The following is a 25,270-nucleotide window of genomic DNA, read 5'->3' on the forward strand; positions in this document are numbered from 1 at the left end:
CCCAATGCAGGCTCAATCTCACAACCCTGAGATCATGACCTGAGCCAAAACCAAGAGTCGGATGCTTAACTGATTGAGCCACCCAGGTGCCCCAACAATATTTATATTTGATACTGATATATATCAGAATCATATATTCTGATATATAATCAGAATTTCTCACCTAAAAATAATACAAAGTTATCTTTCCTGAATATTTACCAATTGGCTATCAGGGAACCATGGAGATACGGATTAAGATTCTCTTTACACCAATAACTGATTGTTTTATCTTGAACATACCTGTTAATTCTTCCCTCCCTCCCTCTGGATCCCTTCCTACTTTCATTCCTTCATTCTTGATTCATTCATGAATTCATTTAACTCCTACAGTGGGTATAACGTATGCTGGGTTAATGATTGCCTCTAAGTTTAAAAAGATGAACGAAATAGTTGTTCCCAAAGGAGATCCTCATCATTTGAGTGACAGAAAAAAAAATACCTAAACTACAAAATATTATAGGATGGGTTCATTCAGAGTGCTCTGGAAACAGACAAAGGGATGTAAACTCAATTTCCCAAAGATGGTGACACGTGAACTGAGCTTTGAAAATCAAGCAGGCATTACTCAGAAGAGGCTGTATGTATGAGGAGGTAGAGTAGGATAGTTATTTTGACCAGAAGAATTAGGAGAAGAGACATGCCACATCCTCTGAAATTACTTAGCTATGGGTCTAGGGTAGGTAGCAAATAATGAAGTGATGGATTCTCCAAAGTTGGGTGCATATGCCCAAAGGTTTATAAGACAAATATAAGAGTACAGGAATAAAATATTAAAACTTCTTATACAATTATTCTTACTACCTTTTTTTTCAAAATTCTCCTTTTTGAACAAATTATTTAATGAACATAATTTTTTAGTAAACAAATAAATATATACCAGGTATATGTCCTCCCCAAATTTTAATTAGTGGTAATGCAATAAAAGAAAGAGAAAGAACCTCATATTCTATATTATCCTGAAAGTGATGCATAGTAACAAAGCATTTTAAGGAAATAAGTAACAATTGGATTTTAAGATTTTATTTATTTATTTACTTGAAAGAGAGAGAAGGGTTTGTGTGGGGGTGTGCCCATGAGCATCCACAAACTAGGGGAGGAGCATATTGGGGGGAGGGAGAGGATAAGGGAGAGAATCTCAAGCAGACTCAGTGCTGAGCTCTAGATCTCAAGACCCCGAGATCATGACCTAAGCAGAAACCAAGAGTTGGAAGCTCAACCACTCAGCTACTCAGGCACCCCAATGATTGGACGTTCAAAGGTCACTCTGACTGTATTCTAGAGGGTAAATTAGAAGATAAGCCCTGAGACAGGTAGAACAGTTATGAAGCCACTGTAGTAATCCTAATGAGAATATCTTAAATAATGATGGTGGCACAACAGGAATGCCAAGGAGGAGACAGAGACTACTTGTAAGAGAAAAAAGGAGTATAAAACTATAAATCAGATTGACTTACATCATTTACTACATTTCGGACCTTATACAATTCTACAAAGATAATTCACATACCTTTCCAAAAGTTGGCCTACAGGTCAAATTAAAATGTACTATGTCCCTATTTGAGATCATTAAAACTCAAAGATGAAATTATATTCTTATTTCCTGACTAGAACCAATATTTGAAAAGCAATATATTCAAACTATACCATTCTAGTTTTTCTCATGTAAGTTCATTTAAATATTACTCACAAAAGATGAGAAAGGGGGAAGGAAGGGGGGGAAGGCAAAGGTGAAGGTGAAAGGTACTGGATGACAGAAAGCTAAGATGTTCAAATCAGTATCTAATTACCCAATGCCATCATACTGGTGATAGAACAGAGATAGTATTTGCTTCCACTTTCTTCTCTGTTTTACCAGAAATGTTCAAGAGGCCAGGGGCTTTTAAATAAATCTGTGTCCAAATATATCACAGATTTCCTTTGCTAAGAACCAGAAACAAAACAAAAGAGAATAATGAGATATAATTTAGGTAAGTTATGCTTTATCCATGGGAGTTTAAACAGTTGGCTTTTAGATACATTCTGTATAAGGGATCTCCATTAAGATTAAATTGTGGAAAAGGAAAAGATTTGATAATAGAATTTGATTAAGTTGTACCTTCCAGTACTATTCTCCATTAACATTTGAAAAATTCCTTTCCTATTTCTGAATGAATAAATAAATTACTGTTCAAATTTTATTTAAGATCAAAGTGCTTGGTCCTACATAAGAATTGTCACATGGGTGGCCCTGTTGCCAGAAAAGCTCCATGTGATTTAAATTGGAAATGTTTTCTTCAGAGCAGATAACTTTTTAACTAGGACAAAATGGAATATTATATGAGATACCCTAGTGGCATTTTGTAATGGTTCCTTATCCCAGCTTCCTAAAGGGTAAAGTGTTTTCTAAGTACTTCATGTGGCCTTCAGTGGCACTGCTCCTCTCCTAAATTATTCTGGCTTTTCCACAATTCTGCCAATCAGATTTATATTGAAACTGGCTAACCAGCATAGTGACAATAAATGGATTCTCAAGGATTTTTTTCACAAGAACTTAAAATACATAAAGCATTTTTGGGGTGCCTGACTCAGGTGATAGAGTATGCAACTCTTGATCTCAGGGTCAGAAGTTCAAGCCTCACAGTGGACGGTAGAGATTACTTTAAAAAAATAAAAATAAAATAGAATCTTTGAACATGAAAAAATTAAATTAAGATGTTAAATAAAATTAAATTAAGAAATAAATAAAATACATAAGGTGCTTTTCCATGACTTTAAAAAAAAATCACCATATAATGTTTAAAATGAGGTTTTCGTACCTTAAAAATGTATAGGTACTTTTGGAATAAAAAGAGGGAGAGGTGGAATATTCCTGTAATTTTTCAAAACTCTGGAAATTCACTGAATATAGACTGACAGCTCAGAGAATAAAAACAAACTGTCATCCCACAGATTCAAAAAGTGTTTATTAATCATTCTAAATTTCATTCCTCTTTTTAATGTATTCTGAGAATATCGTGGCAATCAGCATTGTATTATTGTTGTAATGATAGCTTAGGAGGCAACAAAAATCCTCTCTGGGATACTGAAATCATACAAGTTAGAGACAGCTGACAGAGCACTGTTGGGGCACTTCGTTGAGAAATTACAGGTAAGGTGCCCTCTATAATAGTAAAGTCATTCCAGTTTTTCATTCCAAAATTCCAGATTTACTTCTGAATGAAACCTATATGGGGCTCAAAAACAAAATATATTCACCACCAACAATAAATTCACTGACATGTGAGCACATAACATGTGGCTTTAAATATAGCACTAAATTATTCGTCCTCCATAGAGATAGAATGGACTCTGATTCATAGAGCAGGTAACAAACCTAAGGCTCTCAATCACGGCTGAAGGAATTTACGTGCGCTGCAGACATTCACTCTCTGTAGAAGGTCATCGCTTCACAGCCTGGGAAATAATCCCTGCCAGAGGACTTGCAAAGTGCCTGAGGCATCGCTCCTGAGAGGCATAACTCCTCTTCTTTCAAGGCTAGAGGTCAGAACCATGATCACAGCTCAGTCAAATTTAAAGGAAAATGTATCTAGGGTCAAAAATATCCTAAGGAAAAATAGAAGACTAAAACTAAAAAAAATATATTGTGCTCCTCTGGGCTTTGGGATAGTGATAGGAAAACCTGTTGCAGAATATTAAATGCAGATCTTTTTTCATCTGATGGCTTCAAAATAACTAAACTGAAACTGAATACAGAATCTGATGTGTGTCATGCTGCAATCAGTTTTGACGACATTTTTAAATGCTACAAATCCATTTAAATCCTCATCAGCCTAGACATTCTAAAAAAGAAAAAAAATCAAGCTTAAGTGACTTAAACATGAAATGTGAGTATTGGTTCAATGATTAAATTACTGCATCAATTAACTTGAGTACACAGAAAGAATGCTCCTCTTTCAAAGAAATGTTAATTCTTCCCCCCTATCAGACAGACCCCTCCTCATATCATGGTTGTTGCTTCATAAAACACAACTCACACAGCAAAAGGGGAGAGATGATTTATAAATAAGAATAAACTGCTGTTTGGGAATTCTTTATAAAATACATAAACTAAATTGATGTTTATGTGAAAAATACAGTCATTTCCATATACTTCCAAGAGTGAAAAACTCTGAAAATTGTTTTTGAAAATCATAAGACAGATGAAATTACCATTAAACTCGACAAAAGTGGCTTGGTACCCATAAAAATCATAAATGAGTATATTTAAAGATTAAATGCATTTCTGGATGTACACATCGCAAAGGGGAAAGTATTTTATTTTGGTCATCTCTGCCAACTGCTATTACATGCTGTCATTTTCAGTAAGGGGAAATGTATTTGCAAAAGCAGAGTGAGCACAACAGGCCTTAAATCAGACAAGTTGGGGACTGCTGACAAAGCACTGTCTGCACTCTGCCTACCAGGGCCCTTGAATATCAGAATTTTATGGTGTATTTTCCTGACATAGCTGATAACATAGTAAACTCTACCATCTCCTTAGAATCTGGAGTACTAACCTACTTCTAAGTTTGCTCCTACTCTTTTAAGGGACCAGACTCCACCCTGGCAAGGAGGAAAGGAAGATTTCCTCATGAACTGATTTTGTCCTTTCATTATTCTTGGCCTTTCAAACCTCAGTTCAGAGATTACCTGGTCACCGTTTCCTGTATCACTTAGAACAGACTATGTTACAGTGAGGTAGTGACTTAACCCTGAAATCTCTTTCAGGGTTACACCAAAAGTTTTATTTCTCACTCATATAAAGTCTGTTTCAAGTCTGGCAGCCATCCATAGCAGCTCCCTCTCAAGGATAAGTGCCAGTCCTATCTCCTTGTGACTTGGTTATCTTAACATGTCATACCCATATTGCCATGACAGGGTAATAAAGATCTGGAGGACAAGGTATTAAGGAGAGAGCAATTAGAAAATCTAAGGGAGGGGAACCTGGGTTGTGTAGTTGGTTAAGCATCTGACTCTTGGTTTCACCTCTCAGCGCTGAGATCAAGTCCTCTATGGGGCTCCATGCTTAGTGTGGAGTCTGCTTAAGACTCTCTCTCTCTCCTTCCCCCTCCGCACTCTCACTCCCTCTCAAATAAATGAAATAATCTTTAAAAAAAAAAATAGGACGAAAATCTAAGAGAAGAATATTTTTACAGGAGGAAAAGCTTGTCCAAAGTCCAAAGCAAACTTGGTATATTCAAGAATGTAGTATATTTGTATGATGTATGTAAATCAGAAACACCCCAACTATAGTTATATGTGAAATTATCTTATATCAAGGATCTTATGTGAAGATACTTTTAAGGAATCCACCTCTATATTATCAAGTTTAAAGCATGTTTCCCATCATACTTCACCACTCTCAGCTGCCAATTTTATTAAGTGCCTTAGATAGGAAAGAAAAGCACCATTATCATATTCAATTTTCTAAAAATCAGACCCTCTTCAATTAAAAAAACAATCTATTAGAGAATAAAGCAAAACTACATAAAGTATTAATACAAAAATTTGAGGGGCACCTTGGTGGCTCAGTTGGTTAAGTGTCTGCCTTTGGCTCAGGTCATGATCCCAGAGTCCTGGGATCAAGCCCCACATTGGGCTCCCTGCTCAGTGGGTAACCTCCTTCTCTATTTCCCTCTGCCTGCCACTCCCCGTGCTTGTGTATTCTTTCTCTCTTTCTCTCTCTAAGGTTCCTCTCTGTCAAATAAATAAATAAAATCTTAAAAAAAAATACAAAAATTTGAAAGCAATGTATGAGTAAGAATAAGATATATCTCCAGAGAGTATAAGGCTAAATTACCAAATAAAGTTATCTACATAAACTTTTATTTCTATATTATCTATTAACTAAAGTTTCTGTCTGGTTGAGGGAAAAATAACTAGATGGATTTTCACTAAATTTTCAGGATACAGTGGCATATTTCTGTCTTAAGAAACAATCTATGTGTTATACATAACATTCATTTGCAGGGCACACAAAAAAGGTAGAGACTAACTTTCCAGAGCAGCTAAAACTAAAAGTACAACAAAAGGTCCATGAAACCCGAAAGGGCTGGTAATAGTGAGGGATAGGCCATTTTGTAAAACAATGTTATAAATGGACGGGAAGAAATTCATGGTTTCAAATTTGAATTACAAATTATTCAACTCAAAGACAATCAATCCAAACTCCATGCACTGGTTTGCAATAACATTAATTCTCATATACACAACAAAATATAGTGTGTCCCAGAATGAGTAGTAATAGGGATATATTTATATAATAATAGTTAATGATTCTCCCAAACTTTCCATTGGAGGCTAACTGCCATACAACAGAGGTTCTGAACTAAAAAGAGGAAAAAAAGATTGTTTTAATTTAGGTTTTCCCAGAAGCAAATCCTGAGACAAAGATTCACATGCAATTGCTTATATAGGAGAAAAAAATGGTAGGGAAAGAAGGAAGTGAGCCTGGTAAGGAAAGGCAAGCATAAAGGGTTGGTTATTATTAATCATGTATCCACTGTGGATTAAAACCAACAAACCAACCAACAAACAAAAAAACCACTAATTCCACTCGGGATATCTGGCAAACAGTCCAAAGCAGTCTAGCCAGTATGTGAAAGACACAGTTATTTTATATATTCATTCATGTCAGCCTTTAGCTAGGGCTACTTCCAGGCAGTATTAATCATCTGGCATTGCAGAGCAGAAAGACAAAGTGGACCCTGGTGACAAGAAAGAGCCCTCAGACAAAGGAATATAGTGGCTGGCAATTGGGATAAGAGCCAGCTTACACTGAAGTGGCAAGAGCAAGGGGATACCAATGGTAAACTAACAATCGTGTGGACAGAAATAATCCAGAAGACCCAATAAGAGAGGGACTTGAGTTGGACTTTGAGAAATGGATTGGATTTGGTTAAGGGAAAGCATTTAAGTTAGGAAAAGTGGCATGAGCAAAAGGTCTGAGGTAAGAAATCATAAGAGGTATCCTAGGTCAGTTATAAGCCAGTTTTCCTGGATCATGAATATACTTAGATATGAGATTCTTGGGAAAATATGGCAAAAAATATATGTTGGGTCCATATTAAGAAAGGTAGAAATGTCAGCTAAACAGTTTAAACTTTTTCTTCTAGGTATTAAGGAACCTTTAAGTTTCCAAGCAGGAAATTAATAAAATGAAAACGTTACTTTATGGCATCAATGTCTATGTTGGCACCACTCTTGTCTTCGGAATGTAAACTTCTATTGGATAGGATATGTATCTGTTCAATTTCCCTAGGGGAGGATTACATGCAGAGAACCATTCAGTAACCTATTAACAATGAGCACCCCAAATACAAAGAACTGTGGTATCTAAATACCATTTCCAAGGTTCCTTGAAAAAAGTCCGGATTCCAGATCTGTGTAGAATATTTACAAGATGACTTTAAAACATTTTGTTATTCCAGGAAGGAAGCTGTCAAACACTACAGTACCCTGGTCAAAAGAACAAAGGAGCCCACTTAGGGTTCTAAGTTCAACAATTTGAACATCAAAATAACAAATATTACAGAAATATGGTTTTTTTAAAGATTTTATTTATTTTACAGACAGAGATCACAAGTAGGCAGTGAGGCAGGCAGAGAGAGAAATATGTTTTAAATAATATCTTCAATGACTAGAAATATATCAAAAATTTTAACATCTATAAGTTCATAAAAATATTTAAAAATTTGAAGGATATTAGGGAACTAACTCATTATTCCTAAAACTAGAAAATAAAGGAAAATTGTACACTTATCCTAATTTTCCTATGTAAACTGTACTTAATGAGGTAAAGCTCTTTATTACAAAAAATAATTTCTCTTAATAAATGTAGTATGGTCAAATTAGAATTTCATCATTTTGCAACTTCTAAAGAAATAATGGAACTAGATAATAATCATTAATGGCTGCTAAAACTATTAGCTGAAAAGTGATGGGAAAATTCAAATTAACAATATTTAGACCCAAAAAGCAACTGCAACATGACACAGACAACCAGACAGTGGAAGCCTCTTAATGTAAAATAATGGGAAGCAAATAATTCCTATGAATTCTTTCTGCCCATTGGAAAAAAATGTTTTTTTAATCTGAATAACCTGAATATCTCCCTACCAGTTCAGGGGCACCTGGGTGGCTCAGTGGGTTAAAGCCTCTGCCTTCAGCTCAGGTCATGATCCCAAGGATCAGGATCAAGCCCCACATTGGCCTCTCTCCTCAGCGGGGAGCCTGCTTCCCCCCCAATTTCTCTCAACCTGCCTCTCTGCCTACTTGTGATTGCTGTCTGTCAAATAAATAAATAAAATCTTTCAAAAAAAAAAGAAAAGAACTACCAGTTTATAATAAATAAGGCAAAAAGACCCATAAGAATACAATTTATAAAATTCATTATATGGGACAGTCTACAAAGCAGATAATCATTATTCTTAAATAAATCACAAGAAAAAAATTGTAGAGGAAACTATAGATCAAAAAACATCAACTGTAATGTGGAAACTTTGTTTAGAACTTTGTTTTAGAACAAGTGTAAAATATATTTTTTAAAAATTTGAGACAATTATATTTGATATTTAATGAGTCTTCCATATTACAGAATTATTATAAAAATTTTAGTCGTACTAACGATAATATAATTTTGTTCTTTTTAAGAGCCATTTTACATTTTAGATATATATTCATAATTCCAAAAAGTTTACCCTTAAATATTTATCAATAAAATAATATGGTGCCTGGTATTTACTTCACAAGAATTAAAAAAACTGGCATGGCTATATATTTGTAATTGTTTATGCTAGATGATTAATATATGACTGCTCCTTATACTAATCTATTAAATATATGTTTGAAGACAAAAGTTTGGGTATTTCAAGTGAGTTACCAAAACTTTGTACTTCTGATCTCCTGTATGATCCTTGCTATCATTAGAGACTAAAGACAACTACCCACAGAAAGAAGCATAGGGCAAAGCTTTAAAAAGCAGTAATGATGGGGTGCCTTGGAGGCTCGGTCAGAAAATCGAGCAACTCTGGATCTTGGGGTAACGAGTTCAAGCCTTGGAGGCTCAGTCAGAAAATCGAGCAACTCTGGATCTTGGGGTAACGAGTTCAAGCCCTACCCTGGGTGTAGAGATTATTAAAAAGTAAATAAACAAACTTTAAAAAATAAATAAATAAATAGTAAACATTTTAAAAAGCAGTAATGAAAGCACAATGCCAAGGAGTATACATAACTTCACTGTGAGAAGAAAAAGCTTCCAATGTCTCAAAGTCATTCAGGAAGCAATGGTCAGCCTTAGCCAATTCAACTTGCTGATTGCCAAGGTGGCAGTTTGTAAAGAAAAAAAGCCCTGGTCTAGGAGACTACCAACAGCTAGTTCTGCAAGCTCGGACTCACGTAACTTAAGTTTTGGAATTTGAAAACACAATAAGTGAAATAACAGCATGAATGATAATTGCATTGTGAGTACTAACTCTAAATTCTAAACTTCGTAAGAGCTTTAAACGCATTATCCTCTTTTAACCGCATAACCCAAGGAGGAGTTGTGGGCACATAATATATACTTTTTAAAAGACGATTAAATGAAGTAGGCAATAATACATGGTACCATTTTGCACGTAACGAGTTTAGGTTCAGAGGTGCACACTGTTTTAAGGTCACACATTGGAGTAAGCTGGTCCAGCCAATATTCCAGGTGGAAGAATGCTTTGAACATGCATGCCACTGCATCAGACCATACGAGAGAGGAGGTTAGGGGACTGGGTGTGAAACACTGGAAAACTTAAAAAACCTCTTCCACAGACCTACAGCTTTCCGTCGGCCGCACCACACTTGATAGGTCTCCGGAAGACCGGGAAAGAAAACCAGCCTTTCACTCACCCCCAAGAAGCTGGATCTCACAGCCTGGACCTCCCGCCGAGGCTCCCGAGCGCCTTCGCCAACCCCCGCCAAAACCCCTCCCCTTCACGGATCGCGCACTATTTGTCACCGTGAAACTACATTACCCATAAAACCGTTCGAGAATAGCGAACCTCCGCCGGAAGTCAGGAAGGCTGAATCCGGCGCCGGGAAGAGTGAGAGTGGGGTTTTCCCGGTGTTGCGGCTCTATCCTGCATTCCTCTACTCTGGTCACCTTTGGGTTAGTAGCAGCAATGAGTAGTTAGTCGGCCCCGGTGCCCTCCTTGGGGTGGGTGACCAGTTCTCAGTACTTTTTGATCTCAGCGCTGTTGGCCTAGCCATGCTGGGTTGTTTGGCGCAGCCTCGGAATGCGGTGAGGGTGCAGGCGCGGGAGCTATGGGCTGGTAGCCCGGCTTCACAGAGAGGGCAGGGGATGCCGCCGGTAGGCTGCTGTGGCCTTTGCAGCCCAGTCTCTGAGGTGGGGAAAACGAAGTGCTGCCTCCTCTGTATATTCCCGTTTAAAAGGAGTCTCACAGAAGTGACAAGAAAGTAAACTATCTCAAGGCAATTAAATGTTGGCAGAGACCTTGTGTAGGTGGCGCTTGACCTGTTAAATGGCCACCTCGAATGCTGAAGGCCGTGGAATTCGTTAAATCGTCATTGACTTCACTGACGGATCTGTGTTTGAACTCTGCCCTGTCTCTCTAACCATGTGACCATGAGCGAGTCGTGGGCCCTCGGTACTTACCGGTAAAAGTGGGTGTCGTTTGCTTAAAGGGCCTCTCAGAATGGTCTGTGTTCTTTTTGGAAAGCAAGGACGGCATTTGGCTAAGGGAATCACCTCATCCTGCCTTCAGATTCTTACCTTGTGGAAAACCTGTCAATGAGAAATGAAAAAATAAATCCAGCAGAACTGGAGTGCAGATTCTGTGTGATTCTCTGGAAAGAGAAATGGTTGTTTCTAGATGGCTCTGCTGCCACCAAAAAAAAAAAAAAAAAAAAAAAGCTAAGGGAGAAAGTATACATTTTTCACTGCCTTTCTTCTGAGAATATTGTAGTCATAAGAATTGCACCGGAGATAGTGAATGGTACTTTATTTTTGGAGGACAGTTTTGCAGTCTGCCCTGTGGAGTGTCCTGTGGAGGGTGTAGAAATGACTATGACCTCAGAACATGACACAGTAAAATATTGCTTAAAGTAAACCTAGCTGAAGAACCTGTGTGGTGATTTTTGGAAAATCTATTTTAGGGGAAAGGCAACTTGAAAGGGACACTATCCATGAGTCAGTATACAGCAATGATTCCAAATGAAGTCCTGAAAAGTTGTAGCTTTTGTTACTGATGATATTTGTAAAGCATTTAGAAATCTCAGTATGAACAGAACAGTGAAGTAAATTCTACAGTAAAGAAATAGTTTTCTCATATAAAAGCCACTCCACTAATTTAAATTATAAACACATTTTCACCATTCCTGTGAGTAGTTTTTTAAGCCTTTTATTTTAATCCCAGTATAGTTAAGTGTTAAAATTAGTTTCAGGTGTACAGTATTGTGATTCAGCAGTTCTATACGCTGTTGCGTGCTTGTCCTGAGTATACTTTAATCCCCATCACCTATTTCACCTGCCCCACCCCCGCCGACCTCCCCTTTGTGTAGTTAAATTTTACCTTTTTATAAGTAGCAGGAAGATAAAAACAGGAAAAGTAAATTTTCAGCCCATTTTTCCTTAAATTTTGTTCATACTCCCTCGACTATAAAACTGATCAACCAAATTGCAGTGTGGGAATGCTAGAGACAACAGCACTCAAAATGTATGGACTATAACCTTTTCTTTTTAGCCCAAATATCTTAATGCTTAGAATGATAGAAACTAGTTAGAATCCAAATAAATTCTTAAATAGCATTTCACTAAACAAAAATTCATACCTTACAAAAAATATTTTGTTCTCATAGAGAACTTAAGCTTGAATCATTTCCACAAGAATAGCTCAGTTTGTGCCCTACCACTTTCAATCCACATTGAGATGAAATTTATTAAGAGGTATGAAACATATTTTCTTTATTTTTTCTTACTGAAACAGCAAATAACAATGCAAAGTTAATGGTTTAAAAAGCTTCTTTGATTCAAATTTTGACAAAGTGACCAAATGAACAGGGTTCAATAATTGATCCAAAATATATTGTTATCTGATTTATGACAAAAATGATAACTGCAGTGCAATGGGACAAATGGTAATTTCAAGAGTGGTGCCAAGTCATACGGATTATCCCCTGGGATAAAAATGTATCTAGCCCCTACTTCACACTATGAACAAAGATCAATCCCAGATGGATTGTAGAATTAATTGTGCACGGGAAAGCAATAAATTGTTTTCATGTGAAACTTAACACAATTTTCGAATTGTGTAGGATAATAATTTTCCTAAGGGAAGGCACCTGTTTCTGGTACTATAGAATCTAAGAGAATACTAGTCATCATCTGCTAAAAAACCTCGGACTCGACTTATGCTTTAACTCCCCTCATTCCTCTGATCTATATTGAAATCCCTCCGGAATACTTCAGAGTCCTCCTCCTCTTTATAATGTTTGTTACCTGACACTCCTTCTCAAGGATATGCCCCCTTATCTTTATTACGAAAGTTCTTTATATGTTGTTACACATCCCATGATGAATTATATTTAAAATTAAAATTATATTTAAGATAATTTTGAAATGTATGCTGTGATGACAATTGACTACTAATTACCTTTTGAAGAGTATGTAATTTAAAAACCATAATTATATCTGTATGTAGATTATGTTCCACCATTGAACAAATAGCAATTGAAAATGAGGATTTTTTTTCTATTTTCCTCTTTTTAAGGAAGAAATGTCTTCTATAAAAAGAAGCCCAAATCAAGAAATAATTTCCCAGTTTCACTATTCAGCAGCAGAAGGAGATATTGCCAGGTTAACAGTAATCCTCAGTCATTCTCCATCTCTTCTCAATGAAACGTCTGAAAATGGCTGGACTGCTTTAATGTATGCTGCAAGAAATGGGCATCCAGATGTTGTCCAATTTCTACTTGAGAAAGGGTAAACATTTTAGGGACTACTACTTGAAGAGCTCTGGTTTAATTTCTGGGTTACATATTTTCTTTTATATTTTTCTTGTAGCCATATTTATACCATTGGGCTTATAAATAACTCACTGACCAGTTTTATTATATAAAAACACAGCATAGTATCTAACTAAAAGCCTTTAACTTCATTTGTTGAGAGAGAAATCCTTCATACTTAATATCAAATCAAATTTATGAATTAGTCTAATCCTCTACTCCCCAATAGAAAATGTAGATCTACCCACTATGACTATGAAGAACCCCTCATAAAATTTTAATTTCTTCTTATAACATATAAAACTTACTGTTTTTATTTTATAATTCCCCAGATATACTAAATATCTACTATCTCTAACTTTTCATCATTTATTATATCTTTTAACCTTCCCATTAGTAAATTATGTCCTAAAAGGAAAAAATCTACATAATAATCATTAGTGGGGCTATCATGTGCATCTGGAAACATTTTATTGTAATAAATATTAAAGAAAATGTTTATTTCCTATTTTATTTTTCTTTCCATCTGTAGGTGTGACAGATCCATTGTCAATAAATCAAGGCAGACTGCACTGGATATTGCTAAATTTTGGGGTTATAAGCATATAGCTAATTTACTAGCTAATGCTAAAGGTGGGATGAAGCCTTGGTTCCTAACTAATGAAGTGGAAGATTGTGAAAATTATTTTAGCAGAACACTATTAGACCGAAAAAGTGAAAAAAGAAATAATTCTGACTGGCTACTAGCTAAAGAAAGCCATCCAGCGACAGTTTATATCCTTTTCTCAGACTTAAATCCCTTGGTTACTCTAGGTGGCAATAAAGAAAGTTTCCAACAGCCAGAAGTCAGGCTTTGTCAGCTGAACTACACAGATATAAAAAATTATTTGGGTCAGCGTGAAAAGATCACCTTGATTTTTCTTGGAGTAGAACTTGAAATGAAAAAAGAATCATTTAATTATGCTGGCGAAGTCCCAAGAGAAGAAGAAGATGGGTTGGTTGCCTGGTTTGCTCTAGGTATAGATCCTGTTGCTGCTGAAGAATTTAAGCAAAGACACGAAAATTGTTATTTTCTTCATCCTCCAATGCCAGCTCTTCTGCAATTGAAAGAAAAAGAAGCTGGTAAGAAGTGTATATGGTTTACCTATTGGTAACAATTACTTGTTGGTAATAATCCGGGTTTTGGAACTGGGTTGGAGTTATACATATCTTCATTTTCTAGGAGGCGTGCTTTTTTCAGTAAGCAATGAAATTAGGCTATCTTCATTAGAACTTTCCTAAATTTCTCATTCTAGGGAACTACTCTCCTGAGCAGTTACAGCAGTTTTAATCAGCCAAAATTACTTTCCCCAAGATTAATCCTAATGCATGCTCGTGTTATTTGATTCTTCAGTGAATAATTATTGAGCACTTGCTATACACTAAGTATGATGGCAAAGACTGATTATTTTGTTTTCTGCTGCTGGGTATGCTAGTTCATGTGGGGCCTTATATGCCATGGTTTTATCCCAAATTGCATTTAAATGTTGTCACCTGACCTATGGTTTAAAAAAACAAAAACAAAAACCTTCACTCTGCCTGCTTTGTAGATCATGATTTGTAGGTAATTAAGTGTGAAATAAGTCTTGTTAAGAGGGGATTGGCGATTACACTAGTTTAAGTAAAGAGATTGCAGTGGATTGGTTTGAAGGAGCGAAAGGGAAAGTTTCAGATTTTCTGGAGGTAAAACTGATCAGGCTTGATCAGTCAGTAGAGGCTATTGTAAGTGAGAGAGATGATAGTACCCTGGACCATAGCCTGACTTAAGGTGATAATGGTATAGATAAAGAAAGGGGGTTATGTTCAAGGTATATTTTAGAGAGAAAATTATCAGCATTTGCTGATGGATTGGGTATGGGGTATATAATGATGAAAGAAAACATCAAGAATGATGGCTAGGTTTGAGACTTTAGTAATTTGGTGTATAGTGATACTATTTCTTGATTAATATAGGGTTAACAGGTTGAGCAAGTGAAGCAGGACAGTCTTGAAGTAAATAAATCAAGATTTTAGTTTTGGGCATATTCAGTTCTAGAGAAGGATATTGGAATCTGGAACACAGAGGTGAGGTGTGAAGTGGACATATCCATATGGGAGTCATCAACGTAAAGGTGATATTTAGATCTCAGGAAACTGAGATGGGGAGTTGAGAACAAGCAAGAAAGAGAGCCTCAGGATCATACCTGAATCCCCCTAAATGTTGAGGTCAGGTAGAAAGAGAGGAGCCATCAAAGGTATTATTGACAGTGTGGCCATAAGGTACGAGGAGAACAGGAGAATGTGCTCATGGAAATCAAGAGAGCAGAGTATTTCAAGGAGGAAGTGGTCAAATATATTGAATGCTATAAGATAGACCAAAAAAAAATTTTTTTAAGGATCTTTCATTTTGGTAATAGGAAGCTGTTGATGAATTTGACAAGAGGTATATCGGTGAAGTGGAAAGAATATAAGCTAAATAAAGGTAGCCTCAAAAGTTAGTGGGAGGTAAGGAAGGGGTCACTTGTCAATGTCCACCTTCTCTTAGGAGATGTGTGGTGGGTCCTTTCAGAGACCGCTTAGATTATCTCATCCCGAAGTCTGGGTTGGTATGTTTTAGTCTCCTCATCTATGGAGAAAACATTGCACTTTTTAAAGAAAATATCTTTTCTCAGGCCACTTGGGTGCTCAGTCATTAAGTGGCTGCCTTCAGCTCAGGTCATGATCCCAGAGTCCTGGGATCAAGCCCCTGCATCAGGCTTCCTGCTCAGTGGGGACTCTGCTTCTCCCTCTGCCCCTCCCCACCACTCGTGCTCTCATTCTCTCTCAAAAATAAATAAAATATTTTTTGAAAAAGAAAATATGTTTTCTTTGTAGCTATGTAATTTTAAGATCAAAAGGATCTCTCTCTTCCTTTCTCTTTTTACTAGCAAGAAAACTGAGGCCGTTTTATTCACTTGCTGTGTAAACTTCCACAGTTAAACTCTTTGTGCCTCAGTTTCCTCCTCTAGAAAAAGAGGATAATAATACCTACGTCATAGGATTGATCTAAACATTAAATAAAATGAGGTAACCTGTTGAACTATGTAAGTATTTTTATTCATTTCACATAAAATATATTTGTATGATTTGTCATTTGTATTATCCATCCATACCCCACTATCCTCTGTATCAGATGGGCCAATAGAAATATAACTGTTTTGTTCCTCGTAAATAAATAAATGATACATATGAAGATCTTTCTATGATGCTTCACACATAGTTGGTACTGAATAAATATTAGCATTTCTTATTGAAACAATGTTGAAATAATGTAAGTAGCACAAATTACATATTACAAGATGACATAGTAAGGAAATATTTACTGTTGCCTACGGTTCATTGAATTTCAGTATTAATTTGTTTTTATGCGTGGTTTATTTTGTTTTTCCCAGTTTAAAACATTGTTATTGTTGTTTATGGTCATTTTGCTTTTTTTTTCCAAAAATCCTTAACCCAAATAATGTGTTTTAGTGAGAGCAAGTGTCAGGCAAATGCAAATGTAACATTTCTACTTTTATTGTTTCAATTATAACATTTCTGATCAGGCCATATTCTTTTTTGAAGTACCAGGGTAAAGACTATAGCCAAAATATATATATTTTTATATACATCTATAGAAGATTTATTCTAGTAGGCATTTTTTTCATGAACAAAGTTAACCATGAATGTTATAAATGAAATTTTTTTTAATATTCTGTGCAATTTCCAGTTGTAAACAGGATGTGTTTCATGGTGACATGGACCAGTACTAGTTTAGGGACCCAGGAAAGGAGAATTCCTGTAGTTTTCTATTAGTATGTTCTTTATAGTCCAAGTCTAAATTAGGAAGTGTCTACATAGTGTATTTTTATGAGTCACTATTATAAAATCAATATTTGTAAGCTCACTAGAATACACTAGAATCTTGTGTATCTAAAATTTAAAAATCACCAATTGTAAAAGCCTGACCTAATATAGTATATAAGATAGGTGTGCTAACACCTATCTTACATGAGAATTGCATCTTATTAGTTCAAATTAAAGTTAAATCAGATTTTCATCTGTCATCTATTGGAATAAATATTTTATTTCAAAAGAACTATACATCATAAAAATAAGAATATGAAAATTCTTGATCACTTAGCTATTCAGAAAATATAGTGTATGCCTTGACTTATGAACATTTTACTTTGATATTAATTTGTTTACAGTTTATCACAGAAACAAAACTTTTTTATGCTTCTCTTAAAGGGGTTGTAGCCCAAGCAAGATCTGTTCTTGCCTGGCACAGTCGATACAAGTTCTGCCCAACCTGTGGAAGTGCAACTAAAATTGAAGAAGGTGGCTACAAAAGAGTCTGCTTAAAAGAAGACTGCCCTAGCCTCCATGGTGTTCACAATACCTCATATCCAAGAGTTGGTAAGCCTTTTCTTTTACAGTGAAATTTCAGCCATCTGGAATCTTAGGGAATAAGACATTCTGGGAAGACAAGATTTTGAGTTTTTGAGGGGTTCACCTTTTTATTAAAACCACATTTAATATAACTTGAGACTATAAGTATTAAAGTATTAAATAGTTTCATGGCTTTTAAGTAAGGGACATTGTATATAATTAGCCTTTTTTTTCTTTTAAGATTTTATATATTTATTTGTCAGAGAGAGAGCACAAGCAGGGAGAGTGGCAAAACATAGGGAGAAGCAAGCTCCCCGCTGAGGAAGGAGCCTGATGCAGGGCTTGATCCCAGGACCCTACGATCATGACCTGAGCCAAAGGCAGAAACTTAATCTTACTGAGCCAGCCAGGCATCCCTAATTAGCCATTTCTTAACTCTGAGTTAATCAAAATGAATTTGATGTATTAAAATACATGATTTCAAAAGTCTACCAATCTGGATCTGCTTAGTGCAGAGACCAAAAAGAATACAATTAAAATAAATAAAAATAAAAAACAACAATTCAGTGCCTGTTCAGAACATCACCAAAGCAGTACAGCCTGGAGCTAGCATCATCCGTGTTGCCTACCTATACATACCTCTCTCCTCCTTCTAAATGCTGCTTTGGAGCCTTCTATAGATTTGGAAATCTGAGAACCCTGTCCTTTAAAACTTGTGAAAAAATAATAATAAACTAATCAATACCTGAGGAAGTCTCCTGAGAGTAAAATGCATGACTTTGTGACACCTGGTTTCACTGCTCAGGAGCCTTTTACGTTTGATTCCTGTTTTCAGTCATGATCTAGCAAGGAGAATTCACTGCATTAATGACTTCTGGGAAATAAACTCTAAGTTAAATTTTATGTTTTTAATGGCTTAAACTTAGTCATAGAGCCACTTTAGCTTTTAAAAACGTTTGTTCAAGTTTGGGATGGAAGGGAGAGGAAAATTCGTATTTACTATGGTAAAACTTGTATTTTCTTCATGCCATATAATACCTACTCTTGGAATGTCTGGGTAGCCCACTCATTAGGCGTCTGCCTTCAGCTCAGTTATGATCCTGCAGTCCTGGGATTGAGTCCTGCGTAAGGCTTAGGAAACCTGTTTCTCCCTTTGCCTGCTGCCCCCCCTACTTGTGCTCTCTCTCTCTCTTTCAAATAAATAAATAAATTATTTTTAAAAAGTGCCTACTCTAATATTTTTATAATTAAAATATAAGCCTAGCATACAGTAAGTATATAATACCTGTTGCTATTAAGAAGAAGGCAAAATTGATCTTTCTTAACATATAATATTCTTTGCAGTTTCCCTGAAATATTCTGTCATAAGGCAGAAAGAAACAATCTCATAATTAGAAAAGAGTCTTGTTCTTATAAGGGCTATACCTTTTTATTATACTATTTACAGTGACTTTACATATTGAGTCTAAATTATTTTTCCTATCATTCACTCATCTGATTTTTTTTTGAAAACAGATCCAGTAGTAATCATGCAAGTTATTCATCCAGATGGGACCAAATGTCTTTTAGGCAGGCAGAAAAGATTTCCCCCAGGCATGTTTACTTGCCTTGCTGGATTTATTGAACCTGGTAAGCCTTTACTTAATAATTTTAATAATAATCTTCCTTTAACTTAAAATTTCCAAATAAAAATTTTAGGCAGCATTTGACAAATTATCATGCTGTGAAATTGGGCATTTTTAAATATCTTCTGTGTATTTTGAGTGCTGTAATATTTGTTTTTACTAGAATAATTTTGTCCATTGTAAGAATTCAACATTTCGTCTTTCATATTATTGCTATTACCAAAGTAACTGCATGACTTACACCTCACTTCCTTCTTTACTAGACCCAACTTTGTCACCTTATGAAAGAGGCCTTCCCAAATAGCCCCAAATACATTAGTTAGCATCATACTCTGCATTCACAATTCTGTCATCCTGCCTGACTTTTCCCTATAGTTAGTGCTCATTACCACCTGACATGGTTTGTATGTATGTATTTATGTATGTATAATTGTATTTATGTATGTGAGATTGTATCTCTGTATTTATTATATGATGTATGTATGATGTATCTATTTATCTATCTACTCTTTTCTTATCTTCTCATACCAGAATGTAAGTTGCGTAAGGGCTAGGACTTTATTTCATTCATCATTATAGCCCACACCCTTAGAGCACTGCCTTATATGTAGTAGGAGCTCAGCAAATATCTGTGGAATAAATGCTAATTAATATATGTGTTTAATCTTAACTTCCAGTATTAATCTGCACTGATAATAATAGTAGTAAACATACTTTGTGCACACTCTCTTTTGAAGGCTTCCCAGATATTAAATCATATGATCCTTATACAGCCTTATAAAGTACATACTTATTACAGCCGTTTTACAGATAGGGCACTATGGTACAGGGGCTGAATCACTTGCCCAAGATCTAACAGCTTATCAGTGATAGGGCAGGAATACAAACCTGAGCAATTTGGCAGAGTCCATGCTCTTAATCACTACGCTGTCTCTAATAACTCTACACCCTTTTTTTTTTTTAACTGCTGTGTACCATTTTATTTATAAATACTCTTCAATTCACCCATCTGCTGTCGGACAGTTAGTTTATATCTGTTTTTGCTATTGCAAACAACACTGCAAAGAATATTCTTATACTGCTCCTTGTGCACATTTCCAAGAGTTATCAAGGGTATATACTTGAGAGTAGAATTGTTGGCTCATAGGTTATAAGCATCCTAACCTTTCATAGACATTGCCAAGTTGCTCTCTGAAGTGTTCCTACCAATTTATAGTCTAAAAGCACATGAAATGTTCTATTATTTCACATCTTCACCAAGTTAGGATTTTCATACTTTATAATGTCCTAATCTGATAGGTATGAAATAGTCTCATTGTAGTTTTCATTTCCCTGCTGTTGGAGCATCTTTTTCAAATGTGTTTTAGGCATCTGATTTTCTTTTCTCTGAATTTTACATATTTATATTCTTTGCCTAAATTTGTTTTGGTTGTTTATCTTTCTTTTCTCATTTCAGGTGTTTTGTAATATATATTCTTTAGCTATGGCCTAGCAGATATCTTAATGCTAGTCTATGACTTACCTTTCCACAATATTTTTTTGGTGAACATGAGTTGATTTTAATATGGAAGTATAGCATCTATTTGAAATAAAAAGTTACTTTTAAATAGCAAAATATTTCTAAACTTTCAGATAAACTTAGAAACCATTCTCTTTATTCTATTTCTCAATTCTAACAAATCAGAATTAAAAAGCACATTTTGGGGTACCTGGGTGGCTCAGAGGGTTACGCCTCCTCTGCCTTCGGCTCAGGTCATGGTCTCAGGCTCCTGGGCTCGAGCCCCACATCAGGCTCTCTTCTTGGCAGGGAGCCTGCTTCCCCTCTCTCTCTGTCTGCCTTTCCACCTACTTGTGATCTTTCTTCTGTGTCATATAAATATATAAATATCATATTTATATAACTTATATGATATATATGTTTATATATAATATATATATTTATATATTATATATGTCATACAAATAAAAATAGATATATATATTTATATATATAAAAATAAAAATAAAATTTTTAAGTACATTTCTAGGCACTACTTTATTTTATCATAACTGAGTCAATAGTCATCTAGAAGAAAAAAAATCATTTAGAAAGACAAAATACTGTTATATGGTTTTTAAACTTTTAGTGTTAATGTAATTTTCAACTCTTTTCAAGAAAGTTATCTGCAGTAATTTTTTAACGACATAAAACAGTTTCAAAATTTTAGTAAGGAAAAAGCCATTTATAAAAATCTTGGAATGATAATTTGTAACTATTTAGTGATAATATGTAAATGAGATAATATATAAAATGTTTGCATAGTGTTCAGCTAATAGCAGGTGCTGGATAGTTGTAGATGTAACCAAAAAATCTGGACCTTCAGGAAAAATTTTGGGGCATTTTGATTATGTATGTGGTCATATACTTTAAGAAATAATTTTTTTTAAATTCCAGTCTAGTTTTAGGCTTCTGCTTTCTCGTGCTTTGAATTGGGGTTCTGTCCAAAGTGATTTCCAAATGTTTGAACCATTCGGAGCACAAAATGTCCAAGGCATGTTCATCAGCTACTTGTTCTTTTGCCCCATTTGATTAGGAGAGACAATAGAAGATGCTGTTCGGAGAGAAGTAGAAGAGGAAAGTGGAGTCAAAGTTGGCCATGTTCAGTATGTCTCTTGTCAGCCATGGCCAATGCCCTCCTCCTTAATGATTGGTTGCTTAGCTGTGGCAGTGTCTACAGAAATTAAAGTTGACAAGAATGAAATAGAGGATGCCCGCTGGTTCACTAGAGAACAGGTAAAGTTCAATTTAATTTCCTTCTTCTATTGATTGTTCTCTGACTGTATCAGTTTGGGCATGCAGCAGGGATACATGTTTTCACCAAGTTGAATGAATGGTATGGCCCACCCATCATGCATGGATTACAGTGTAATTGATGTGTCCTATATCAACTCATTCTGTGAGGTTCTTTTAGTTAATGACTCTGTGCCATTTTCTAATTTCAAGTGCCATTCCTTCAGATTAATGATGCTTTTCAATGGACTTAAAATAGGTAAACATTATGAGAACTATGAGAAACAGGAAGATTATTCTGAGATATTTTGTATTTTAGTTTACAGCATTAAAACAAAAAGTATCAGTAAAAATGCTTAAAATTTTTGAAAAGTTCTTGTTCTTTTTAAAATGTGCTTAAGGACACAAATAACAAAACTATATACCAAAGATATATTCACAAAAACTTTTTAAAACATCTTCCTTCAGTAGTATAATGAAAGATAAATTACTTGTCTGTGTTTTGCTTAACCCAAAGTATTTGTAGAGAAAACAAATGAATGCACTATTAGTAATGAAGAGTGAAATCATTTCTGCTTTGCCTAAACAAAATTTATTTTATGTTCAACTTCACAAAGGACAAATTAAGTGTTTTTTGGAATTTTATAAAAGGGAAACTGTTGGAAAGTTGATTTTACTTTGAAAATAAGTGTGGAGCATGTACTTTTCTTTTTCACGTCCTTATTTTCATAAGGGAATATGCTCTTCTGGGATATTTTTACAAATTGATTCATTAACTCATTGAATCAACTAAAAGTACTGTACTAAATTTTGCATGTTGAACATGGATGTTGTCACTTTGTACTGTTGTTACTCACTGTAAAATAATCACATTTTAGTTAAATTGCATAAGCATAGCGGTAGTACTTAAGTATGACAGTGTTGAAATCCTAATTCATTTTATTATGGTATATTTTAGGTTGTGGATGTTCTGACCAAAGGGAAGCAGCAGGCATTCTTTGTGCCTCCAAGCCGAGCTATTGCCCATCAGTTAATCAAACACTGGATTGGAATGAACCCCAATCTCTAAATCAAATAACTAGATTTTGAGTATTAATTGATTTCTAATAATTATTCCTCAAGTGATATTAGTAATATTTATTGCTCTTTGGAATGTCACAACACAGTACTGGGTTTCCAAAATAGTTTCAACACGTACTTTGCATTTTAACCATAGAATCTGTGTTTTTGTAAGTTAAAACATAGCCTCGGTTTTTGTTAAATCCAAGTCAGCCTCTCCAAATATTTTTTTGGTTGTGCTCCACAACCAAAATATGGTTTTGTGGAGCAAAACCATATTTCTATTAAGAAAAATCATGTTATAAAGATGGATACTCTCAAATGTAAACAAACCTAAATTCCGGTGCCTCTTTAAAGCGTTAGACCGCTCACTAAAGTTCTATTCTTGAGAAATAATTTTAATGAATTTTAAGCTTCATTTCCAGTCATTATATTACCATAAAGGTTCTTTCAGCCGTCAGTAGCTGATTTTTGTTCACTTTCCATTGTATTCCACTTTTTTTCCTGGTTTCACTGTTCTAGCAGTGGTGCTGTAATAGTGCTACCATGTGTCTGTTTTGATCAGTGTTAAGAATTTTCTACTTTAACAACTCTGCTAGTGATCAGAATACCATGCCTTCATGAAAGGAGAGTTTAAGTGAGAGCATACCATTATGTATGGGACCTCCCCCTTAAACCTAAAATCAATTAATATGTATAGTTATCTATTACACTCAAAGTTGTTTTTAAGACAAATCAAAATTCTCTGCTTTCTCACTGAAATCAATTGTATTTGAAGAATTATCCTCAAAGATCAGATGTTTAATATTTCCCAGATAGGTTTACATATTTAATAAAAACACTGGCTTTATGTCATTTTGTGATAAGGGATGTATCTATATTAGCAAAAATTATGTAATCATTACTAATTATATTTACTAAACTCAAATGCAACTTTTTGATTTTGGCCTTATTTCAACACATTCTAAGAAGCCTTTATAAAATAAGTATATCTTAGAACTGAATCAGCAAGAGTCAGAGAAAAGTAAATTGTAGTAATTCACAATTTCACAACATAGAACTGTCATATTTTATAAAGCTATTTTGAAATTGTTTTAAAAGCTAGTCTATAAATGTATAAGTTTACATAATTTGGCTCTTTAGTATTTTATGTTAGAACTGGAAGAGACCATAAGGATAATATATGTAGATCAGTGACCTTTTATAGATAAAGAAAAAGAAATCCTGAAAGGTGAATTTAATTAATTTAATCCATTAAAGTTGAATCAATTAATTAATCGATGAAAGTTACACAATTACAACTTACCATTGTTCATACAATTAATTGTAATTATAGTTAAATAGCTTAATTTTAACAATCTGTCCTATATAGCCTAGTGCAGGACTCTTCCTCTAGTAGGAAGTAGAAACTACTATTTAAATTATGGGTAAAGTTAAGAAATTAAATGACAAGAAGGAATGATAAGATGAAATTAGGAATAAGGAATAAAAAGAAAAAATTTAATTTGCCAATATTGTTAATTAAAACTTTAGAAACTAAAATCATTTAACTTAAATATAATTTTCTTAGATTAAGAACTTTACTAATTAACAATGATTTTCGTAGTAACAGATGAAAGTTTATTGGGATCAGGACTTTGGACAAAATTGGCTTACATTGGACATTAAGATACATAATAAAATTTGAACTACATAAGTACATAGAAAACTATGTGCCTTGATTCTAATGAAGTGGGATAACTTAAGGTTCAGTTTTACTCCAAATTTACTTAGCGATTCTAAGATTACATCATAAAGTTCCAGGTTTCCGTGTTCAGGTAGCAAAGTAAAATATAAAATATCAACAAAATGTAGTTATAAATTTAGTTTTGGTTATTTAATCCTATACTCAGGGAAAATCAGTAAGTAAATTATTGTTACTAATAATCATTCTTAACATTGCTAACCTCTGAGGTAAATAACTGCATGTAAATGAAAGGAATAGCAAAGAAATTTCAGAGGTTCAAGTGCCATGAATGTATTCTAATGGAAATGAAGGTAACAATATATTAAAATATTTATCCATTTATTCTGTTTTGTGTGTTATGTATTTTTTAATGTTTTGATAAATATCTTCTGAAAAATGAAAAAAGCCAAACTTTAGTTATCCTCCCTGTTTAATGATGTGTAAACAAAAAGTATAAAAGCCCTTTTAAAAGTGGTCCTATCTAGAAAAATTAAATCTTTAAGTCATATGTGTATATATACACACATACAAACTTACATGTAGACATTTGTATACACAGTCAATAATTTTTTGTCATCAGATTTGAAGTTATATGACTAATGTCTGTTT

At 34.7% G+C, this 25,270-nt stretch overlaps 1 protein-coding gene and 1 pseudogene across 5 annotated transcripts; one reads left to right on the top strand and one right to left on the bottom strand.

Annotated features, from left to right (window-relative positions):
- The window catches only part of LOC122918213, a 57,806-nt pseudogene extending 51,629 nt beyond the window's left edge, over window positions 1–6,177 (bottom strand).
- A 3,938-nt stretch (window positions 6,178–10,115) lies between these two features.
- Window positions 10,116–25,003, top strand: NUDT12 (nudix hydrolase 12). Of its 5 annotated transcripts, none has more exons than XM_044264476.1 (7): window positions 10,116–10,198; window positions 12,823–13,030; window positions 13,586–14,175; window positions 17,341–17,508; window positions 18,997–19,110; window positions 21,680–21,879; window positions 22,835–25,003. In XM_044264476.1, the coding sequence occupies exons 2-7, from the start codon at window positions 12,825–12,827 to the stop codon at window positions 22,943–22,945; spliced, it is 1,389 nt and encodes a 462-aa protein (XP_044120411.1). In that variant the 5' UTR covers window positions 10,116–10,198; window positions 12,823–12,824; the 3' UTR covers window positions 22,946–25,003. The 5 variants fall into 5 exon arrangements, with proteins under 5 accessions (XP_044120411.1, XP_044120402.1, XP_044120430.1 ...); XM_044264467.1 differs by having other exon boundaries at window positions 10,117–10,198; window positions 12,819–13,030; XM_044264495.1 differs by having other exon boundaries at window positions 10,125–10,139; window positions 12,819–13,030.
- The last annotated feature ends 267 nt before the right edge of the window (window positions 25,004–25,270 follow it).

This window comes from Neovison vison, chromosome 1 (genome assembly GCF_020171115.1).
Source record: "Neovison vison isolate M4711 chromosome 1, ASM_NN_V1, whole genome shotgun sequence".
NCBI lineage: Eukaryota > Metazoa > Chordata > Mammalia > Carnivora > Mustelidae > Neogale > Neogale vison.